General features: G+C 34.9%; 1 protein-coding gene across 1 annotated transcript in view; it reads left to right on the forward strand.

The window, feature by feature from the left end:
- The window catches only part of LOC127872082 (uncharacterized), a 117,278-nt gene continuing 97,693 nt past the window's right edge, over nucleotides 1-19,585 (forward strand). Inside the window, exons 1-2 of the mRNA XM_052415413.1 lie at nucleotides 1-281; nucleotides 442-2,179. Coding sequence (XP_052271373.1) covers nucleotides 1-281; nucleotides 442-2,179 — 2,019 coding nt within the window. The remainder of the gene's footprint in view (nucleotides 282-441; nucleotides 2,180-19,585) is intronic.

The raw sequence follows: 19,585 nt of genomic DNA on the forward strand, positions 1-19,585 counted from the left end.
ATGCCGCTGTCGATAAAACAGATATCGCGGCAAGTGGCGACCCCGTCACCCACCCAAACCGGCGACGTTCTCAACAAACTTCTGGCCACAAAGGATATTATTAACCGGACACTTCTTTCACAGCACAAACGAGCGTCGTATCTTGCAAACGTCCTAATAGAAGTGGAGGAAAACATTCGTGAAACCACCGAGATTGCCGTGAAAAATATTAAGAATGACATAGAAAAGAGCAAGCGAAAGATAACTCCGGGCATCAAGCGCTTGCAGGATAGTCTGAAAGGGTACACTATGTTACTTAATTTAAATCATCTACTTGCGTACGCACACATTAATAAGTACACTTGAATATGTTGTATTGTCATCCGTGTTAACTAGTTTCTTTGTATATAATTGTTTGTTTGGGTTTTTACGTGCATAGTAATCATTATCCGACTTTTTTAGGTTATCAAAATCAGAAACATTCATAAAGCATGACGACAAGGGAGGTAAAAACGCAGACACAAAGAAAGCCAAACGTCGAATTAAAGAAGCTCAGAAACTGATGCAGGACTTTCCGAGCGGCAATGTAGAATACAGTGTGTCTACCTGTCTAGCAGACCATATCACCCAACTTTGCAACCGTCTTATGCAGTTGTCAATAAAAATCACATCATCGAAATTTGATTACAACGAGACACCCCGCAATTATCAATCTGATTCCGATTCTGATGAGAGGACACAACGTATGAATGAGAGAAGCAACTCCGCTAACAATATTTATGACGAGATAGGACATTATCTTGAGGATGATCCGTATTTACGACCAACGAGGAAAACAGAAATCAAGGATCAAGAACGGCGTCCAGAAGTGCCACCTTTACTCCTCTCACATCTTGAGCCTTCAGAGTTAAGTAAATTGAATAGCGTACACCTTTTTTCTAGTGATAGTGACTCTGATGACGATTTTGACACAGGAAAATTTATGCCTTTTAACTTGCAGCCAAGGAATCGCAGTCCTCTTGTGCGCCAACCTCGAATAGGAGAAATCAAGCAACACAAAGAAACACGATACGTTCGTGAAGGAGTTCGACGATCACGTTCTCCTAAATCACCAAAACCTGATAATGGCGTTAGAGAGCATAATTCCCCTAAGCAGGATAAACCTGTCGACAACATACATGGCACTAAATTCACTTCAAAGGTAAATCGTATGAGCGGGGGCAATCATGGAAGTTTGCAGAAACCGATTGACAATTACGTTGAAACAATGTCGTCAACATTGGACAGGACGAAATCTGAAACCAGAGCATTGACATTTGAATCTTATTCAAAACCAACACCAAAACGTCTATTACCAGCTATTCCTAAACCAGCGGATGATGTTACGGATGGGGTCACGATTTTGCCACGTGTGATATGTACTAACACCAACCAGGATGCAGTAGTCTCAGAGGAACAAAGTAATATGAAGACGGAACAGCACATACCTGTTAATACTAATATAATGCCATATGTGGACATTGAAGAAATCGAATTTAGAAAGACAATACGTACTGCCAGGAAAGAAATACTGGATAAGTTAAAGCGCAAGAATCGTGGTACGCCTGTGAATGAAACGTCAGTTTCGGAAGAGTTAAAAATGAGCGATTTAGTCTCAAATCATAGCACTCAAAACACCTCGCAAATATCGAACTTTGCACTAACCTTGCCGTATTCTAAACCAACTCAAGTTACGGGAGTACCAATAATGTCTCGCACGATCAGCTCTGTTAGCCGAATGAATGACAACGGAATTTTCAAGAGCAAGCTGGTCCAGGTCGGGTCTTCCGTAAATAATCCAAACGATTCTATAGTTAGTTCAAATATTAAGAAATTTGAAGCCACAATTTGGAACAATGAATTAGTCGAGTTAAATAACAGCAAATTAAAGCATTCCACTCCGCCAAGAAAAAATGGACCCCATTTGAGATCTTCTAGCGAGCCGAGATCAACGTTGTCTGTTATTAAATCGTCAGCAAAATTTCTGAGGAGACCCTCACCGTTGAAAAATAACGCACTGAGACCACGCCACGACAGCAGTGGCAGCAGCACGTTCAACGATAGCGAAAAAGATAAAACAGAAGACAGTGCTATCGGATCATCGAGCAATGGTTCATCATTTCTTTTAAAATCGTGTACCGAGAATGACCTTAACGACCTTGTAAGGAATGAATCACCAAATTCAATCCGTAAACAATGGAGTATGCGTAGGTCTTCATCTTTGAATACCAGGGCCCAGCCCACACCTAATAAAACCGTAGTTAGTGCCCCTCAGAAACAAGGGCCAATTTATGTTAAATGTAGCTCCTTTTCAATTCCAGAGCATGAATCCAGGTGCCATGCAGCGGCTATTGTTATACTGGATAGCGGACGAATCGTAGTACTGGATGAAAGACATTTTTACATTCATCTTTTTGACAAGACTTTTCAACACGTGTTTGAACTTAAGCTTTACGATATTCCGAGAAATTGTCAAAAGATTGATGGAACCCGCTTTGCAGTAGCCATTCCATATAAACGCAAAGTGTCATACTATAGTGAAAACAACGCATCCATTATTTTTCTAAAAGATATTAGCATATTGTGCACGGAATGGATTCTTGACATCAGTTCTTCTTTGAGTCAAATGTACGTGCTTTGCAAAAAGGGACACGTACATGTCATCTCAAACGATGGAAAAGAATCATCTAGTTTGAACATCGGTATAAGTGGAAGGCTGGCTGTTGATCCAACGGGGAAAAGAATTTATGTTATTGGAGGAAGAAAAATCACGAGGTATGACATGCAGGGCCAATTACTGTCCACCATAACAGATGTGGACACGCACTCGTTGCTGTTTATGAATAGTCGTGTGTATGTTGCTGACAGAAACAAGCAAAAAATACGTCCGTTGACAGATGGTGTTGATATGCACGATTTGACAGAGGAAAAGATCGATTTTCCTTCAGCAATGTGCCTTTCACCATCCGGGAGCATTTTGTTAGTGAGCTATTATGAGGAATCATTAGATAGCGTGTCAACCCGTACTATAACGGTTCACAAATTAAAACAAAAGGTAACGAATGTCTAAAGCAAATGCCGGTAATCTAATTAGCGGTGGCTGAGAAATGGTGCGACATTATTCACAGATAACGCTAATGAGTTGATGGAAGTTTAGGAGACGTAGCAAAACATAAACACGCTTTTCCAATTCAAGCAGGGATGAAAGTGTAATGGAATTAAATGATGTTCACCGATAGACTAGTTTCCTGTAAAGTTTTGTGTTTAAATTCGCTAGCGAAAGGTCATTTATTTTTATACTACAAATTGTTGCAAATAATAGAATGAGGATGACTTAATAATTTGCAAGCAATACATTAATTATTATGTTTTATAAATTTCATTTAAACGTTTAACTGTATTGCGGGTCAAAATTGAGTGGTATTATGTATGCGTGTATATATATTTTTGCGTTTAGTTAAAACAATAATAGCCGAAAATAAAGAGGCCTTTATTATTATCATTTTATTTTACTTCAACATCAATTCAAACTAAAGCAATTTTAATAATACAGCGAACTTGCTGGTCAATCTATCCGACATCATCATGTCTGCAGTGAAGATGAAAAACCTGTGCTGGAATCTATTTAGCGGTGCCATATTGGTTTTCAGCAGTTAGAATCATGTTCAGATCGGCAATCCAGTTAAAGCACACTTGTTTGGTGATCCACTGCCATTGTGGTCATTCCATTTCCCCCTCATTACAATTCCAATTTCCGGGTAACGTAATTCCGAGACACGGCAATTGAGTTGATTCAAATGTCGTCGCTCAGTGACAAATCTCCGCGTAAAAAGGCTTGTCAATGCAATAAAACTTCCTAGCGAAATGGATAGCTCAATATAGAACGTATGCTCGGAAAAGTGCTAATAAAAGTATATAACCAGTCTGCGATATTTTGACAACAAGGCATATTAAACATTTTAGAGCATACAGTTTGATATGCTTCAACAGTTATTTTGATAACCGCTTTGCGACATTGAAATTTGCGGTATCGTTGAAGCAATACATGTTTTAAATGTGAATTTCTAAGTAGAAGTAAATTTTTGAATCTTTGAAGATTCCAACATATTTTTTGTTATAGCTTCTTGTGTCTAGTTCATTAATTATCGTCAAAGAGATCTATTTCTTTGAAAATAACCGTTTAGTAACATTTTCTGAATCTAAAGTCGACGACACTAATTTCTCGTCTACTTGGAAAATAATAATTCTAAATTGAGTTGGTAACTAGGCAACAAAGTAAGCTTTCATTTTATTCTCGGTATGTTTGCCGATGATAAGTTAAGGTCGAAACATACGGATTTTCTAAGACGCATCGTCTAGCGACCTGTTGTTTTGTACACGGCAAACGGATTCTATTAATTATCAGATTTAGATATGCTAGATAAGACTAACTATTGATTCATGCACATTATATTTTGTACCTCGGGTAATTTTTGTGTGTGCATATTTTTTAATTGCATTTTACAAATGCATGTGCATCGTCAATATATATATATATATATATATATATATATATATATATATATATATATATATATATATATATATATATATATATATTCAAATGACGTAGATAAAATATGTTACACTTCAAATTTGCCATTTTTAGTGCAATGTTTCAGTGGCTTTGTTATAAAGAATGTATTTGAACCATTAGTCTTTAGCGATGTATGTTGCTTATTCATTTCTATATAAGCAACTAAAGATTTCGGTCAGTTTAAAGCATAAATGAAGGATCACAAACGATCTTGATTCCACTTTATTGTGCTTTTAAAATGAAACGATTATTTGATTTTAAGGACCGCGTTTCCTTAAAACACAATGATAATTGTTACTTATGTGAAACCACGTAATCACAAACTCCCTTGGTATTTAAGATAGAAATGATAAAATTCTGGAAAATTAATAAGTGAATATATTCATATACAACCCCTTCACTTTGCATTTAAAGCGAGCGAAATAAATCAGTGAATTGCATTTTTTCTTATGAATAATATTTGCTGCGGCAAATTTGCATCGTTGAAATATATGCATGGATTAATACAATTATATTTACATGTAAGAATTTACATGTAGGAATGTCGTGTGTATTTCAAATTAACTACATATTCATTGTTCCTGAAAATGCATTGGGTGAACTGAACTGATTGGATTAACCCATTTATGCCTAGCGTCTAGAAAAAAGGCCTTGGCAAACAGCGTAGACCCAGATGAGACGCCGCATGATGCGGCGTCTCATCTGGGTCTGCGCTGTTTGCTTCAAGGAATTTTTGTAAGAAATATTCTAAATATAGAAATAAACATACTAGACGTCCCTAATTTTGGAAATAAATTGATCCAATTGTGAAGGATGGAAGAGTCCACTAGGCATAAATGGGTTAAAGAATCATTAGGAAACAAGAGAAAAGTGTGGTGGCCAGTATTGACATGTAAACATTTCTTCTCGTCGCAGTTATCAATTCATACTGATCATATTACCAGTTAATGATCGTATATAAGTATTACTTTACATCATTACCGTGGTGATATCTCATTAATGATAGCTGGGTAATATCAATGATCGCTCCTCGTGTCCCTGATTATTTCAGCATAATAATGAAATATTAGTTCATGAACTTTCTCCTGCAGGTGAACAAATAAATCAAATGTAATGTTATGTTATGCGATTAATAAAATGCGATCAAAAAAAAAAACGGCTTAGCTATTTTCTAAACGATCACTTAAAATGTTGGTTGACTACTTCAATATTATTTTCGGCTACAACCACGGTACATAGTTCGTTGTCACTAAAATTATCAACGGTGGGAGAAATTGATAACATAAATTTGTGATCCGTCCAACAAACAATACAATTACATTTTCCTTGTAAACACTACACGAATGAGGTCTGAAAAAAATAATGATTCGATCCGATCTTAAAACAAATAAGTGATCTTTATTTGAAAGCGCGAGACCTCGTCTGCATGTTACTGTTTAAACAACGCGTCGTTTGATTGGTAGAATGTTCTCTCAGAAATATTGTTACCTTGTATCTAAACAATCAAGAAACAAATCGTATTTGAAAACACGTGGGTTCTGAAAACAGTAATGTTAAAACTTTTGCTGACTACCGATATAAGTACACATAAGTCTCGAGCTATGACTCTATGTGTGACACAAGTTATCAAACCAAGAAATGAAAGTCAATATGTGTTTTTGTTGCAAACCATTCAGTGTCTGAACTTTTCACATTTCAGACCATACCCTCATATTACGAAAAATTATTGTGACAATTAACTGTTTCATTTGACGAAGTTAACTGGTTTTTATGAAACACTCTTATTTTCAAGCACCAGTAGTAGTAGCAGTAGTTTTTGTATAGTAGTAGTAGTAGTAGTAGTAGCAGTAGTAGTAGAAGTAGTAGTAGTAGTAGTAGTGGTATAATAGTAGTAGTAGTAGTAGTAGTAGTAGTAGTAGTAGTAGTAGTAGTAGTAGTAGTAGTAGTAGTAGTAGTAGTAGTAGTAGTAGAAGTAGTAGTAGTAGTAGTAGTAGTAGAAGTAGTAGTAGTAGTAGTAGTAGAAGTAGTAGTAGTAATAGTAATAGTAATAGTAATAGTAGTAGTAGTAGTAGTAGTAGTAGTAGTAGTAGTAGTAGTAGTAGTAGTAGTAGTAGTAGTAGTAGTAGTAGTAGTAGTAGTAGTAGTAGTAGTAGTAGTAGAGTAGTAGTAGTAATAGTAGCAGTGGCAGAAGTAGTAGTAGTAGTAGTAGTAGTAGTAGTAGTAGAAGTAGTAGTAGTAGAAGTAGTAGTAGTAGTAGTAGTAGTAGTAGTAGTAGTAGTAGTAGTAGTAGTAGTAGTAGTAGTAGTAGTAGTAGTAGTAGTAGTAGTAGTAGTAGTAGTAGTAGAAGTAGTAGTAGTAGTAGTAGTAGTAGTAGTAGTAGTAGTAGAAGTAGTAGTAGTAGTAGTAAAAGTAGTAGTAGTAGTAGTAGTAGTAGTAGTAGTAGAAGTAGTAGTAGTAGTAGTAGTAGTAGTAGTAGTAGTAGTAGTAGTAGTAGTAGTAGTAGTAGTAGTAGTAGTAGTAGTAGTAGTAGAAGTAGCTGTTGTTGTTGTAGAAGAGGTTGTAGAAGAGGTTGTAGAAAATAGTTATAGAAGAGGTTGTAGTAGTAGAACTAATGGTAGTAATTGAATTAAAAATAATAAAACAACCAATATGGCATTGTGTTGCTATTTCTGAACCGACATTCAATATGCTTCTCGTATAGAATGAGAAACCTACGAACGGCAGTTCAACTCGTGTCAATGTAAGAGATTTTCTCCAATCTAACAGAGCTTTCATTTGACAGTAAATGCCTGAAAGGCTTTTGAGGAAATCGCTAACGTAGCAAACAAAAGACGGAAAATGTCACCATCAAAATAATACGATATATCCTTCGGTAAGCCGGTTGATGTTGTCTGAATGACAATACACCAAGCTTTCTTTGCAAAGTTGTGATTTAAAAAGTATTATTCTATTCGCGCACATGAGCAAATGTACATGTATGGGTGTTTTCTGGATTATTCTTTTCATGAAAATGGAAATAAGGCCTCGATTAGTTTTGTTGGATTAAGTGTAAACTTTACGAACTAAACATTGTTCACCGCGTTAGGATTTTTGTCTTTCGACGTTTTTTCAAACCATACAGGCATACAGGTTATAAAGAATCACAGTCTGCAAAAACTCCAGCGCGTGGTTCAATAAACAATGGTGAATATGCTCATCGTTTGAGTCGAAACGAGCTATTAGAAAACAGGGATTAAGATATGTGTGGTTAGTATCGTCCCAGATTAGCCTTATCAGTCCACACAGGTGGCGACACGTTCCCTTGGTATTACATTTTAATCCATGCGGACTTCATAGTCTAATCTGGGATGATACTTTACGCACAATCAAAAAAGGGGGTTTAATGCATGTGCGTAAAGTGTCGTCCCAGATTAGATTGTGCATTTCGCACAGGCTAATCAGGGACTACACTTTCCGCCTAAACTGGATTTTTGCTAAGAAGAATCTTTCTTGAAACGAAAAACATCAAAAACGCGGAAAGTGTCGTCCCTGATTAGCCTCTGCGGACTGCACAGGTTAATCTGGGACGATACTTTATGCACATGCATGAGTCCCGTTGTCCCAGAGCGGGGCTAATTTGTAATTGATAGTAGCTTGGAGATATTTGCCTATCATAAAAACGTAATTGGACGCGACAAAGTACACTCGTATCATGTTACGATATATTGTCACATAACGTGTGAAAGGATTGGTCATGAAATAGTGCCTACAGCAGTTGTCATTTACTGGTATTAGCATTTGCACGTTGAACTTGATGAGCCAGCTTACACAGTAAAAGTGCAAATAGACTAACTCACCGATGTTTACTAATTAAGTTATAATTGCTATAACTAAGCTTCAATTATACGTTTTATTTTGATGTTTAACTGACGAATTGAATTTATCGTGACCGTTTTAAATAACACAATTATATTTATATAAAGGTGAAGGGGCATATCATGAATAAGCTATAAAATTGTTTACAGCTGGACAGGCAATGTTTTGATTTGTTTACATAATTACAGTAAAGAGTACGTGACAAATTGCAAATATAGTGCAACACAACAAACATCACAAAATACGTACTCACCAAAAGACACCGTAAGGTGTATACCATAATTAGAAGCATTCATATAATGCCATTACAAATCACAAACATAATCCAAACGGTAATAAACAATATTAAAGAAACATGACGAAAACAACATCATAATTGCACATTAAGTTATATATACTTTGAATTTTGTGCTGTACGAGTTCAATTAAAACAAGAGTAATGTTACTGTTACCATTAATATAAGCCGCGTCATACGTGTTATGCCATATGGGCCAGCGTAGCTCCAAATCAGGTTGCGCATTCGAGAAGATTAATAAGGAGCTACCATGTCCGGTATTAAGATAAACCTTTCTAACTCAGCAGAAAAGTGAAATCTGCTATTAGCAAACAGCATAAAACCAAACCAGCCTGCAAGTAACTCACAGTCTGTTCAGGTTGTATGCTGTTTGCTGCTCATCAGAATCTAAGGATTGGATATAAAGCCTTTACAACTTGAATTTAGAAAGAAAGGACTTTTATTTAACTTTCTGAGAGAATTCAAATGCGTGAAAATACGTATCTAATGGGTAAAGGGATAATCAAACTATACGTGTGGTAGCTCATGATCAGACTGCGAGGATGGGAGCTAAGCTGGCCGTACATGGCATAAGACCAAGTGTCGCATGAAGCGGCTTATATCTAAAACAATCATTCATTCTTATGTTAGTACGATTTGCTTTTCCAATGTGAGATGGCATGCCAGTATACTGGCTAGTGCAATGAACATTGTTCTCTAATTCCCCAGGGCATGATTGTCGGAGAGATTAATCGAAAACTAATGTAAATCCGGCGCCATTAATGGTGTCTTTTTTCGAGTAATGTCCGGTGTTTCCCAAGTTACGAATTAAACAATGAATGCCAAAGCTCAATTGAAAATCAATATAGGAATGCAACCTCACTTTCTCAAGAATTCTTTTAAAGTATCAAATTCTCAACAATTTTTGAAACAATATATGGTCAACTCAACATCGATATAGGAATGAAGCTGCAAAAAAATTGCGGGAATAATGCACAGTCTATATTCGAAATTGTGAATAATAGAAGTCACTTTGGTTAGTTTGGTAAAACAACACGAGTACGAGTACATGCATTTTGTTTACAAACAAGAAGACTTAATGCATTATCGAAATAAAAATTAATCTCAAGAATAACCATTACAAACGAAATAAACAATTAACGTCTGAATATAATGAACTGCAGGTGAATGTTCAGACAGCTCAAGGACTTATGTATTGTTGCTGGAAAATCACATTAGTGAGTATATCTGTGCGATTGACTCAGCGGAAAACTATGTCGTTCAATAAAAGCTTCTTGCAGAAAACACTTATTAAAGATTTCCCGCAAGGTTGTAATTAAAGCATCATTCATAAAACGTATTGCGTTCAGAACCTGATGTCTGGATTGTTATATGCTGTTATACACCGCTCTGTTGTCATCGATTTCGCTTATAAATGATACCATAGTGTATGTTACGAACTCAATTTAAGACGAACGTTGCAAACTTTGGCATAGCCTTAAAATTCAATAAGCTATAAAAATGAATACATATAAAATTCATCCATCACATCAATACACAACACAATAAGGTAATATATGTGGCCAATGTCTCGGAACGGTCAACGCAACATATTGAGGAGTATAATTCAATTAAATGGCTTCATATCCGAACCATAAACATATGCATTAAGCGCATGTCATTGTAATTAAAGCTAGAATATTAAGCAGTGACAAACATTTCCATACTTTTTCCTTGTCGACAAATAGTGAGTCATACACAAAAATAATTTCTGGCATCTCCACAAAGTAAAAACAACACTCCTTTAAAATTTCGCCCATACAAAGAAACCTGTTTGCGACACAAAGTGCACATGTACAACAATATATATATCAAATTTTTGCCTAAGTAAAATGGCCACACATTTCTGCAGAGAATATAGCGATATGCATAAAATAAACATCTTGAAATGTTACATACTATTTGCAACAAATGTATAAAGTTGTAATTTGATACAGAAAACTGAGCGACAAGTTCAAGACACGAGGTACACCTGAACAATTGTGTAAGAATCCAACATTTGCATACGTTTGGGGCCACTTATCTCTGCTAAAGCAGTTTCATGTTGATTACCAGGAAACCGAGGGACTAATTCACGATACATAGCACACATGTAACATGTTGTTATAAATTTGCAAAAAGTTCAGAGGAAGACTACTCTGCAAAGAATATCGCAACATACACGAACTTAATACATGGTACTTCTGCGTAGTATGAACAGGATATCTTTTTGGTTTCATGTGTATACTCAGACAACTGAGAGACAAGACAAAATATTAAAAGCGACACAAATATCGAGGGTTTAGTGCTAGAACGTGATAAGTGCACTTTTTATCAAAAATCACTATTTTGCACATTTATATAGTTATTCCAATGCTCTTCAATTTGCACTATTTCCCGGAATCATATCTTGCATACAATATAGTTTATCAGACAGAACCAAGGTGCACTAAGTGCTTATCAACAAATCTGGTGTATGCCAGAATGCGTTATATCCATTTAATGACTGCTCGAAAGTTTTAAGTGCACTTAAGTCTTTTTGGCACAATTTGTTCTCATTCATATTGAATGGAAATACATGTGCTAAAAGGATTTAAGTGCACTTAGTTCATTTAAACATAAGCCAGTTGTGCCACTTATTCAAGGCAAAAACAAAATATGAAGCCCCTACCTTGTTAAGGAATCACTGTATCTGGTTTATATCAACAGGAATACACAAACTCTTGAGTTAATTAGTAATAAGATAGGGATACAAATGACTTTATCTGTGTTTATGTTGATTAAAGACATTGTTTTCCCACTAAGATGGTAAAATAATATCATTGTTTCAACACCTTTCTCAGTGATGTTGATACTTATGGAAAGAAGATATTTTCAAAGAAAAATCCTTTTACAGTAAAAGGTAAGATTTGTAAGTATTAGATTTTTGTGTAAAAAAGCTATCCATTATGATTAAAATACTAAAATGGCTTCAAATTTGGACTTGAAAGCGCAACAAGAAATCAATGCTTATCTTTTGTTGAGATTTTGCAGTTATAAATGTTATCCTTGCATTACATGTATTTGTCTTTCTGACTTCAGTGCTACTGAATATGTTCACTATAAACTTATTTTATTGAAGAGTTATACTTTAATGGTTATAGCATTCAAGCAGTTCATTACACTTTGAAAGTTTGAAAAGGACTGTTAAACGCTGTTGATCCATTCACTTGTTTTTCAAATAAAAGTTTAACATCCCAAAGTGGTTTTTATAATTTTACCAAAAGGTTTAAAAGTCTGAATGATTTTTTAAACAAATCAGCAACCTAAAAATTGAAGCAATATATTTCTAAAACTGACCTACAACAATAATTACAGCATGGCAATATCAGGAGAAGACTGGGAAGAGATGTCAAACCTATTGGATGAACCATTCAGCGATGAAACGGAAGAAGAAAACATACCAGAGATTGTGGCTACCAAGATCGATACAGAAGGCTATAGAATTCATCAGCCATTGATCACAGAAGATATAGAAACAAAGGATTAAGAACTTAAGTCAAGCAATATGGCATTGACCCAATTTGGAAAAAGGGACCGTGATTCTGACAGTGATTTAAACATTGCTCTGGCAAAGCTTATTCAAAATGGATATTTAAGAACGAAAAGGGCCATTTTTAAGTCGAGTAGTACTGAAAATGATTCAGAATTTGATGACGATGTGAGAGATCCATCATATAAGGTACAACAAAAAGAATTGAACAATTTTGATTCAGAAACAGATTCATACGAAATCAAAATTCCACATCGAAAGAAAAAAGTCATAACCAAAATATCAGGTTTAAAAAAATGTTTGACGAATCGTATTAGAGATAAGAACTGAAAAAGAAAAACAAACTGCTCTATCGAGAAAAAAGCGTGTGACTCCAGGCAGACCATATGTCTATCATACAATATATAAAGCAAAACAGAAAAGTTACAAAACAAATAGTGCGAGAACTCTTTTCAATGAAACAAATAAGCAAAATCTAGATGCTCTGCTTGCAAGCAACGGATTTAAAAGGAAAGTTGTGGACGGTGATGGCAATTGCCTGCTAAGTGCAACAAAACAATTGTGAGGGTTGTACAAAAGAGAAATCCGTATGTTGTAGTGCCGATGAAATACTGTGGCTTTTTATATCAAGCATGTACCTAAATCTGTAATTCCGCCAAATGTTGTAAATTTAAGTGGACAAAAGGTTTTATGGACAAAATGAAAATGTATAAAACTGCAAAAAAGTTATCCTGGGTGTGTGTTTTAAAGTGCAGTGTGTGAAACTCAAATCCTCAAGGAAAGGACCTTCTCTAAAATGTGACTTAAAACCCATGTATGATGCCAAACTTCTAATTACAGCAGCAAAGAAGAAATACTTGCAATCACTTTGCTCTGATGGAATAATTGCTTCAGAATATCACCAGTATTTCAAGTATATTCCTGCTGCTAAGACAACAAGGACTTGTCTTCCAGAACCAGATGCAATGGAAGGAAGTATAGATTCAGATGTGGAATAGCCAATCTGAATCTTCACTTTCTTCCATTATGAAGGTTGGAGACCGACAAGTCCATACTGATTGGAATATTGTAATATATAAATATATACTTACATTATAAATTTGAAATTTCACGTGTATGGGTCGTTTTCTACCATTTTCTACGTACGCACATGTCTTCATTTTTATTGGATTAAGTACTATACTGCCAACACACTTGCAAGTAAGAAGTTAGCATAACAAGTTACTTACACGTTCAATGAAAGAGAACAAAAATTATTGTGTCAGCAGAGATGTACCCATTGTATCTGCAAACGCCAAACAATACGACATAACACAGTCCCACATACCAAACAAATCACAATTTAACTTCTATAAGCGATGATTATCAGATAAAATGCGTGCGTTTTATTTGCAACAATTTTATAGTCATCGGAAACTTTTAATAACACTGTTGAACGAACGGTTAACCCAATAAAATAACGGGATTAGTCTTTGAATGTTCCGGATAATTAAAATTTTGAATTACAAATACCATTATGGCTTTCAATTTAAAGCTTAATTATTTTAAGTCAATCAAGTGCCTTTCTTGGTATGTCAATCTAGGCAACGTGCTATTCGATGCAACACAAGTATGGAGACGCTTAACTTAATTGATATTTATTCCAATCCGACACCTGTGCAGTTCCCGCAATAAATAAAGAACTAGCACAGACAGCACAATATGCAAAATATTTAAATTACCGATTATAAACAGCTGAAAGGTTGTATATTCCTGCTGCTAAGACAACAAGGACTTGTCTTCCAGAACCAGATGCAATGGAAGGAAGTATAGATTCAGATGTGGAATAGACAATCTGAATCTTCACTTTCTTCCATTATGAAGGTTGGAGACCAACAATATAAAGAAGTGAAACTCCAGCTGCTGGAGCAGTATTGAATTTTCATTAAAAACAATTAGTTGGTCCTTTATTTAAGGCAAGTGACCGATTGCCCAAACAGTACAAAACAGCACAATACAAACCAACATAAACACAAAATATGAATAAAGCTGGGGTCACCGCCTTGGAACGGTCAATGCAAAGCATTGGGGGTTTAAACCTGGTTATAGAGCGCTCAACCTCACACTTGGTCCAGCAATATTCATAATACATTTAAGTGTAAATAAAATTTAACGTCATAGCATTGTAACTCAAATTAAACAATAATAAAAGGGAATTAAAACGCATTCAATTTAATTACTATTTAATTACTCAATTGCATTGAAAATACAAGAGTAACAGAATTACAACTTTTTGACGAACGATCAAATAAAACTATTAACAATTGTCAACTACATTCCTTCTTTATAGAAAAGATTTGAGAATGTAGAATCATAGAGTTAATATCTCAGATAATCATCGCGCAAATACAGGAAGAAGCAGCAATAATGGGTGTAAAAATTCCATATTACATAGCTTGGTTGTTTATGTGACTGCTAGACAAATTAAAAATAATTAAATCAAACAAGAAACGCCTATCAGAGAGAAAATATAAATAAAATGGACCATTATAAACCCAATGACCTATGCATGTAGATTACAACTGGGAAAGTCGGTCGTATGACGTCACAGAAATCCATAATGACATAATGACGTGAACAAATTCCAAGGGCAGTACTAAATAAAAATATTAATGGGGCTGTGCTACTAATAAAACAAGTTTACGTGATTTAATATTAAGAAGCAAATGAATACAAATGGTAATTCCATTAAAGCGACAAGTCCATACTGATTGGAATATTGTAATATATAAATATATACTTACATTATAAATTTGAAATTTCACGTGTATGGGTCGTTATCTACCATTTTCTACGTACGCACATGTCTTCATTTTTATTGGATTAAGTACTATACTGCCAACACACTTGCAAGTAAGAAGTTAGCATAACAAGTTACTTACACGTTCAATGAAAGAGAACAAAAATTATTGTGTCAGCAGAGATGTACCCATTGTATCTGCAAACGCCAAACAATACGACATAACACAGTCCCACATACCAAACAAATCATGCATCACAATTTAACTTCTATAAGCGATGATTATCAGATAAAATGCGTGCGTTTTATTTGCAACAATTTAATAGTCATCGGAAACTTTTAATAACACTGTTGAACGAACGGTTAACCCAATAAAATAACGGGATTAGTCTTTGAATGTTCCGGATAATTAAAATTTTGAATTACAAATACCATTATGGCTTTCAATTTAAAGCTTAATTATTTTAAGTCAATCAAGTGCCTTTCTTGGCATGTCAATCTAGGCAACGTGCTATTCGATGCAAGTATGGAGACGCTTAACTTAATTGATATTTATTCCAATCCGACACCTGTGCAGTTCCCGCAATAAATAAAGAACTAGCACAGACAGCACAATATGCAAAATATTTAAATTACCGATTATAAACAGCTGAGAGGTTGTATTACCCTTGTGATTTTAACAATGGAATGAATGTGCAAAATACGCATTGTTTCTGCGAAAACTCAAATATTCCTTAAAGTGTGTGCTTTATTTACTTTTAAATTGTCAGTAGAAATACAAGGAACATTTATCTTGTATTTTAATGGGAGCTACTTTTTTCCTTCACAGTCATAAATATTATTTTCATACACGGTTTATTTAATGAACAAGACAATTTAAATTTGCCATATCATACGTCTTTAGTGCAATTCATATTTACACTTTTATTTAGAGACCCAACATATTCTTTCTGCGGAATGGAATGTATTCATCTACAAATCTATGGGCACTCACTTCTTGACAGTTTATTACATTATATGGTCATAGTAAACCGCAATATGGATTTTCTGCTTAGAAATAAGTACCAACGCATTCTGATATAATTAGTGACATGAATTTCGGACGTAATGGAGTTGTTTTCCTTTGCAACGTAAATGTATGTGTACACTTTTCCAAACCATGTCGAAACTTAATTTCTCTCGTAATAATGTTTCATTATTCCTATGTTTAAAATACCAATGCTGAAAGTACAAAAATAAAGACGTTTCACAGGGCATCATACATATATTTTGAAATATTTTATTATTTTATTGCGTTCCTAAAATTGCTGCGACGTCTTGAAAAAGAAGTGTATTATCAAATCTGTCTGCGATACGGAAGATAAAAAATTGACGCACATTAATGTGCTCCAATTAATGTTACGTCCATTATCTCTTTTTAACATTGGTCTATGCCTGATTACACAAAACCAGATCTAAATGCAACGTTTTAGGCCATATATCTTTTGACGATTTCATCAATATAGTTTTAATTATACTTAGGGCTAGAACATTTTTTTCCCGTAAAATCATATATATGATGATAGAACTTTCATATTCTTATAAGATTGATAATCCCTATTTACCATACGGCCCTGCTTACTATGTACATATGGTTTTTCAAAGGGATTATGTTAAAAAATAGTGGATGCGCTAACTAATACACATCAATACCAGCCACAGCATTGATAGCATATTTAAAAGAATGCAAACGTGTACGTTATGAACATTAATAAACAACTGGCTATTCTTGTTATCAACATGTTCCTTGCAGATTTTACTTTGCCATGTAGAATGAAGCAAATGACATCATCGGAATCAACACGGCCTTTTGTACGCGTAAAGTGAAAACAATGTGTGACATACAGCTAAAGGTCACTTTATGTTAGCCTAATTGCTCGCTTAAAAGTGTTTCATGTTTTCTCGAGAGAGTAAAGTGTGCGCTACATCACGTCTATAAACTGAGTGCTTGGAAGCTTCTACGTGATCTTTAGATCATAACAAAAACATCATAGTCAGCATTCGAAGAGAGACATGCAGGCTGGAATCTATGCATGATGAATACGAACTAACATCTTTGAGGTGCCCACAAGTAGAAAACGGCGCCTAGTTAACATATGTTTCGTATGTGGTCTTAAATTTTGAATGACGTCTGTGTCCTAATTTCTTGCTGAAACTTCGTGGGTGTTTATGTTGGTTTTTGTTTCTGAACGTAGTATGGTTTTTAAAATTTTCGATGTCAACAATTCATGAAAGAACGGTAATTCCACTTAGACGAGAATTGTATACGCCTCTGCACAATCCTACTTGTCGGTGTCTAGTCAAGTCATTTCAGAGGCATGGTTCTGCCGGACACTATCCTCTGCCAGCGTTTCTTATATCGGGTTTTATAAGACTTACAAACGGACTTCCACAGCAAAAGTAAGGACAAACACATAAACACTTAAATACATTATTATTCGCATGTTTTTTTTAAATATCCTTAGTATATTATACGTTGAATGTTCGCTTTCTATGACATTTATGTTTTAATTTATTCTGAACAGCTAATATATGCTCATGATATACAAAATGGTACGATGTCAGTTGACAACAATATTTACTCTTTGTGGTTTGCGTTTTCTCCTGTGTGGTTATGCCGCCGGGCACTTGCTTCAAATAGTGTTGTGTGCGAAGTTTGACGTTTATTGGCCGACGTTCCATGAAAGAAATGGCATGTCACATTGATAGATAGTGACTCATTCTCAATCCTAATATAGAAGCTCTTTTATTTCAAGTAAACATGATAAACAGGGTTACACAATTATTTTACGTAATGAAAAATGTCATACAAGTCACTCAATCAGATAAAAGTTCTTGCCTTAAGCAACGGGCAATTGTGAATAACACAGCCGCTGTGACCAAGAATGAAGCTAAGTAACCAATAAAATTTTGACATCTGTTGTTACATGCATGGTCGACATGAAATTCGTTTCAAAATATTCGCAAAAGCGTCATCTTATCTGTATCATCAAGCTATTTTTGGATATACTTACTTATATTGTCAATTTATATCGCAAACGATTGTCCTTTAAAATCAATAATGTTTAAACCGAAATAAAGAAGAATCCTAAGAAAGGCGGATCTATAACTTTCTGTTAAGGGGTTGGGGTAATCATTTGAAATCACATTTTATAAGCTCCTTATCTTGTAGTGTGAAATTGATTTTGTGAGATAAAAGAATATAGCACTGGTATTGTCTGTTCTTCACAATCAATAATAATAATGCGAGTCATAAACGCATGCGCCATGGATCGCTGAATTATATTAACAAGGTTATTTTCAAACATACTCTTTAAATATTTCCTCCATAGCCAATTTAATTAACCTGTTGAAATCATGACATTAAAGCGTTGGAACGGTAGTTGACCATTCTGCGCATATGGGATTTTTAATGAACCTTTCAAATGATTTAGTGGGAACTTCATCTGCCACCGCAATATACGTTAATACCAAACTCATCATAATTTGAGAATACTCAGATTCATTAGTAAACGTGTTTGATTAGCAGAAATGCGGAAACGTATCACTTTTTAATAGGTACATAATTGCATGAACCGCACATTCAATATTGTCTGATATTTTCTAGCATATCACACATATTTCCAGCGACGTTACAGCTCCACCCGATCCTCTATTGCTATCTAATATCTTCTCTTGTTCAACTATTCACTTCAACAATTCGGCCACTCCCAGTACAACATATCTTCCGGATGTATATCTAAGACATAACTGTTCTTCTAGTAATCTTCAGTTGAAATCTGAAGTCATTTCGCATCCTGCAGGAACCGCTCGGGGTGGATAAAATAATAAAGTGTATGGCAGAAGACTTTGATCAATTGCACGACACTTTAGGCACACCATACATGTCAAAATATAGCAAATCTTAACGGCGAATTTTCATTTGCTTGTTGTATGTTATTTTATTTGATTTGTTTGTCGTGAATATTTTATTGTAATATGTGAATGGATGCTTATATGAAATAATTATGTGTTGTATATCAGCCTAGTATTAAATTGGAGAACGACCGATGAAAGTATCGTAAGATGGCCTGTTTAAGGAACGGTTTTTGGAAAACGAAACAGCAAAGAAAGATTATGAACTCACTTTTTAAAGCATACATTTAATATAACAATAACGAACGGTTCAAATCAGTCCTCTCGTAGCCATAATATCTCTCATGCATTAATGATGAAATCTGTTCATAGCCAATAGCAATCATTGCAAACGACATTATAGCCGTATGAGTGCACAAAATAACATTGACTGATGTGTTTTCAGTAATAAAATTTACCGATATGTTTCATTCGATGCCATATCTACACTTAATGTATTAAAGTAAAACCCCGATTATTGCCTAACTTGTTGAATATTGATGCTCAACAGCCCCTGAGAACATTACAGCCACGTTGTCTCGCAATACATCAATGTGTGCTTGTTATATCGTATGGAA

The sequence above is a fragment of the Dreissena polymorpha genome, chromosome 3 (assembly GCF_020536995.1).
Source record: "Dreissena polymorpha isolate Duluth1 chromosome 3, UMN_Dpol_1.0, whole genome shotgun sequence".
Taxonomy (NCBI): domain Eukaryota; kingdom Metazoa; phylum Mollusca; class Bivalvia; order Myida; family Dreissenidae; genus Dreissena; species Dreissena polymorpha.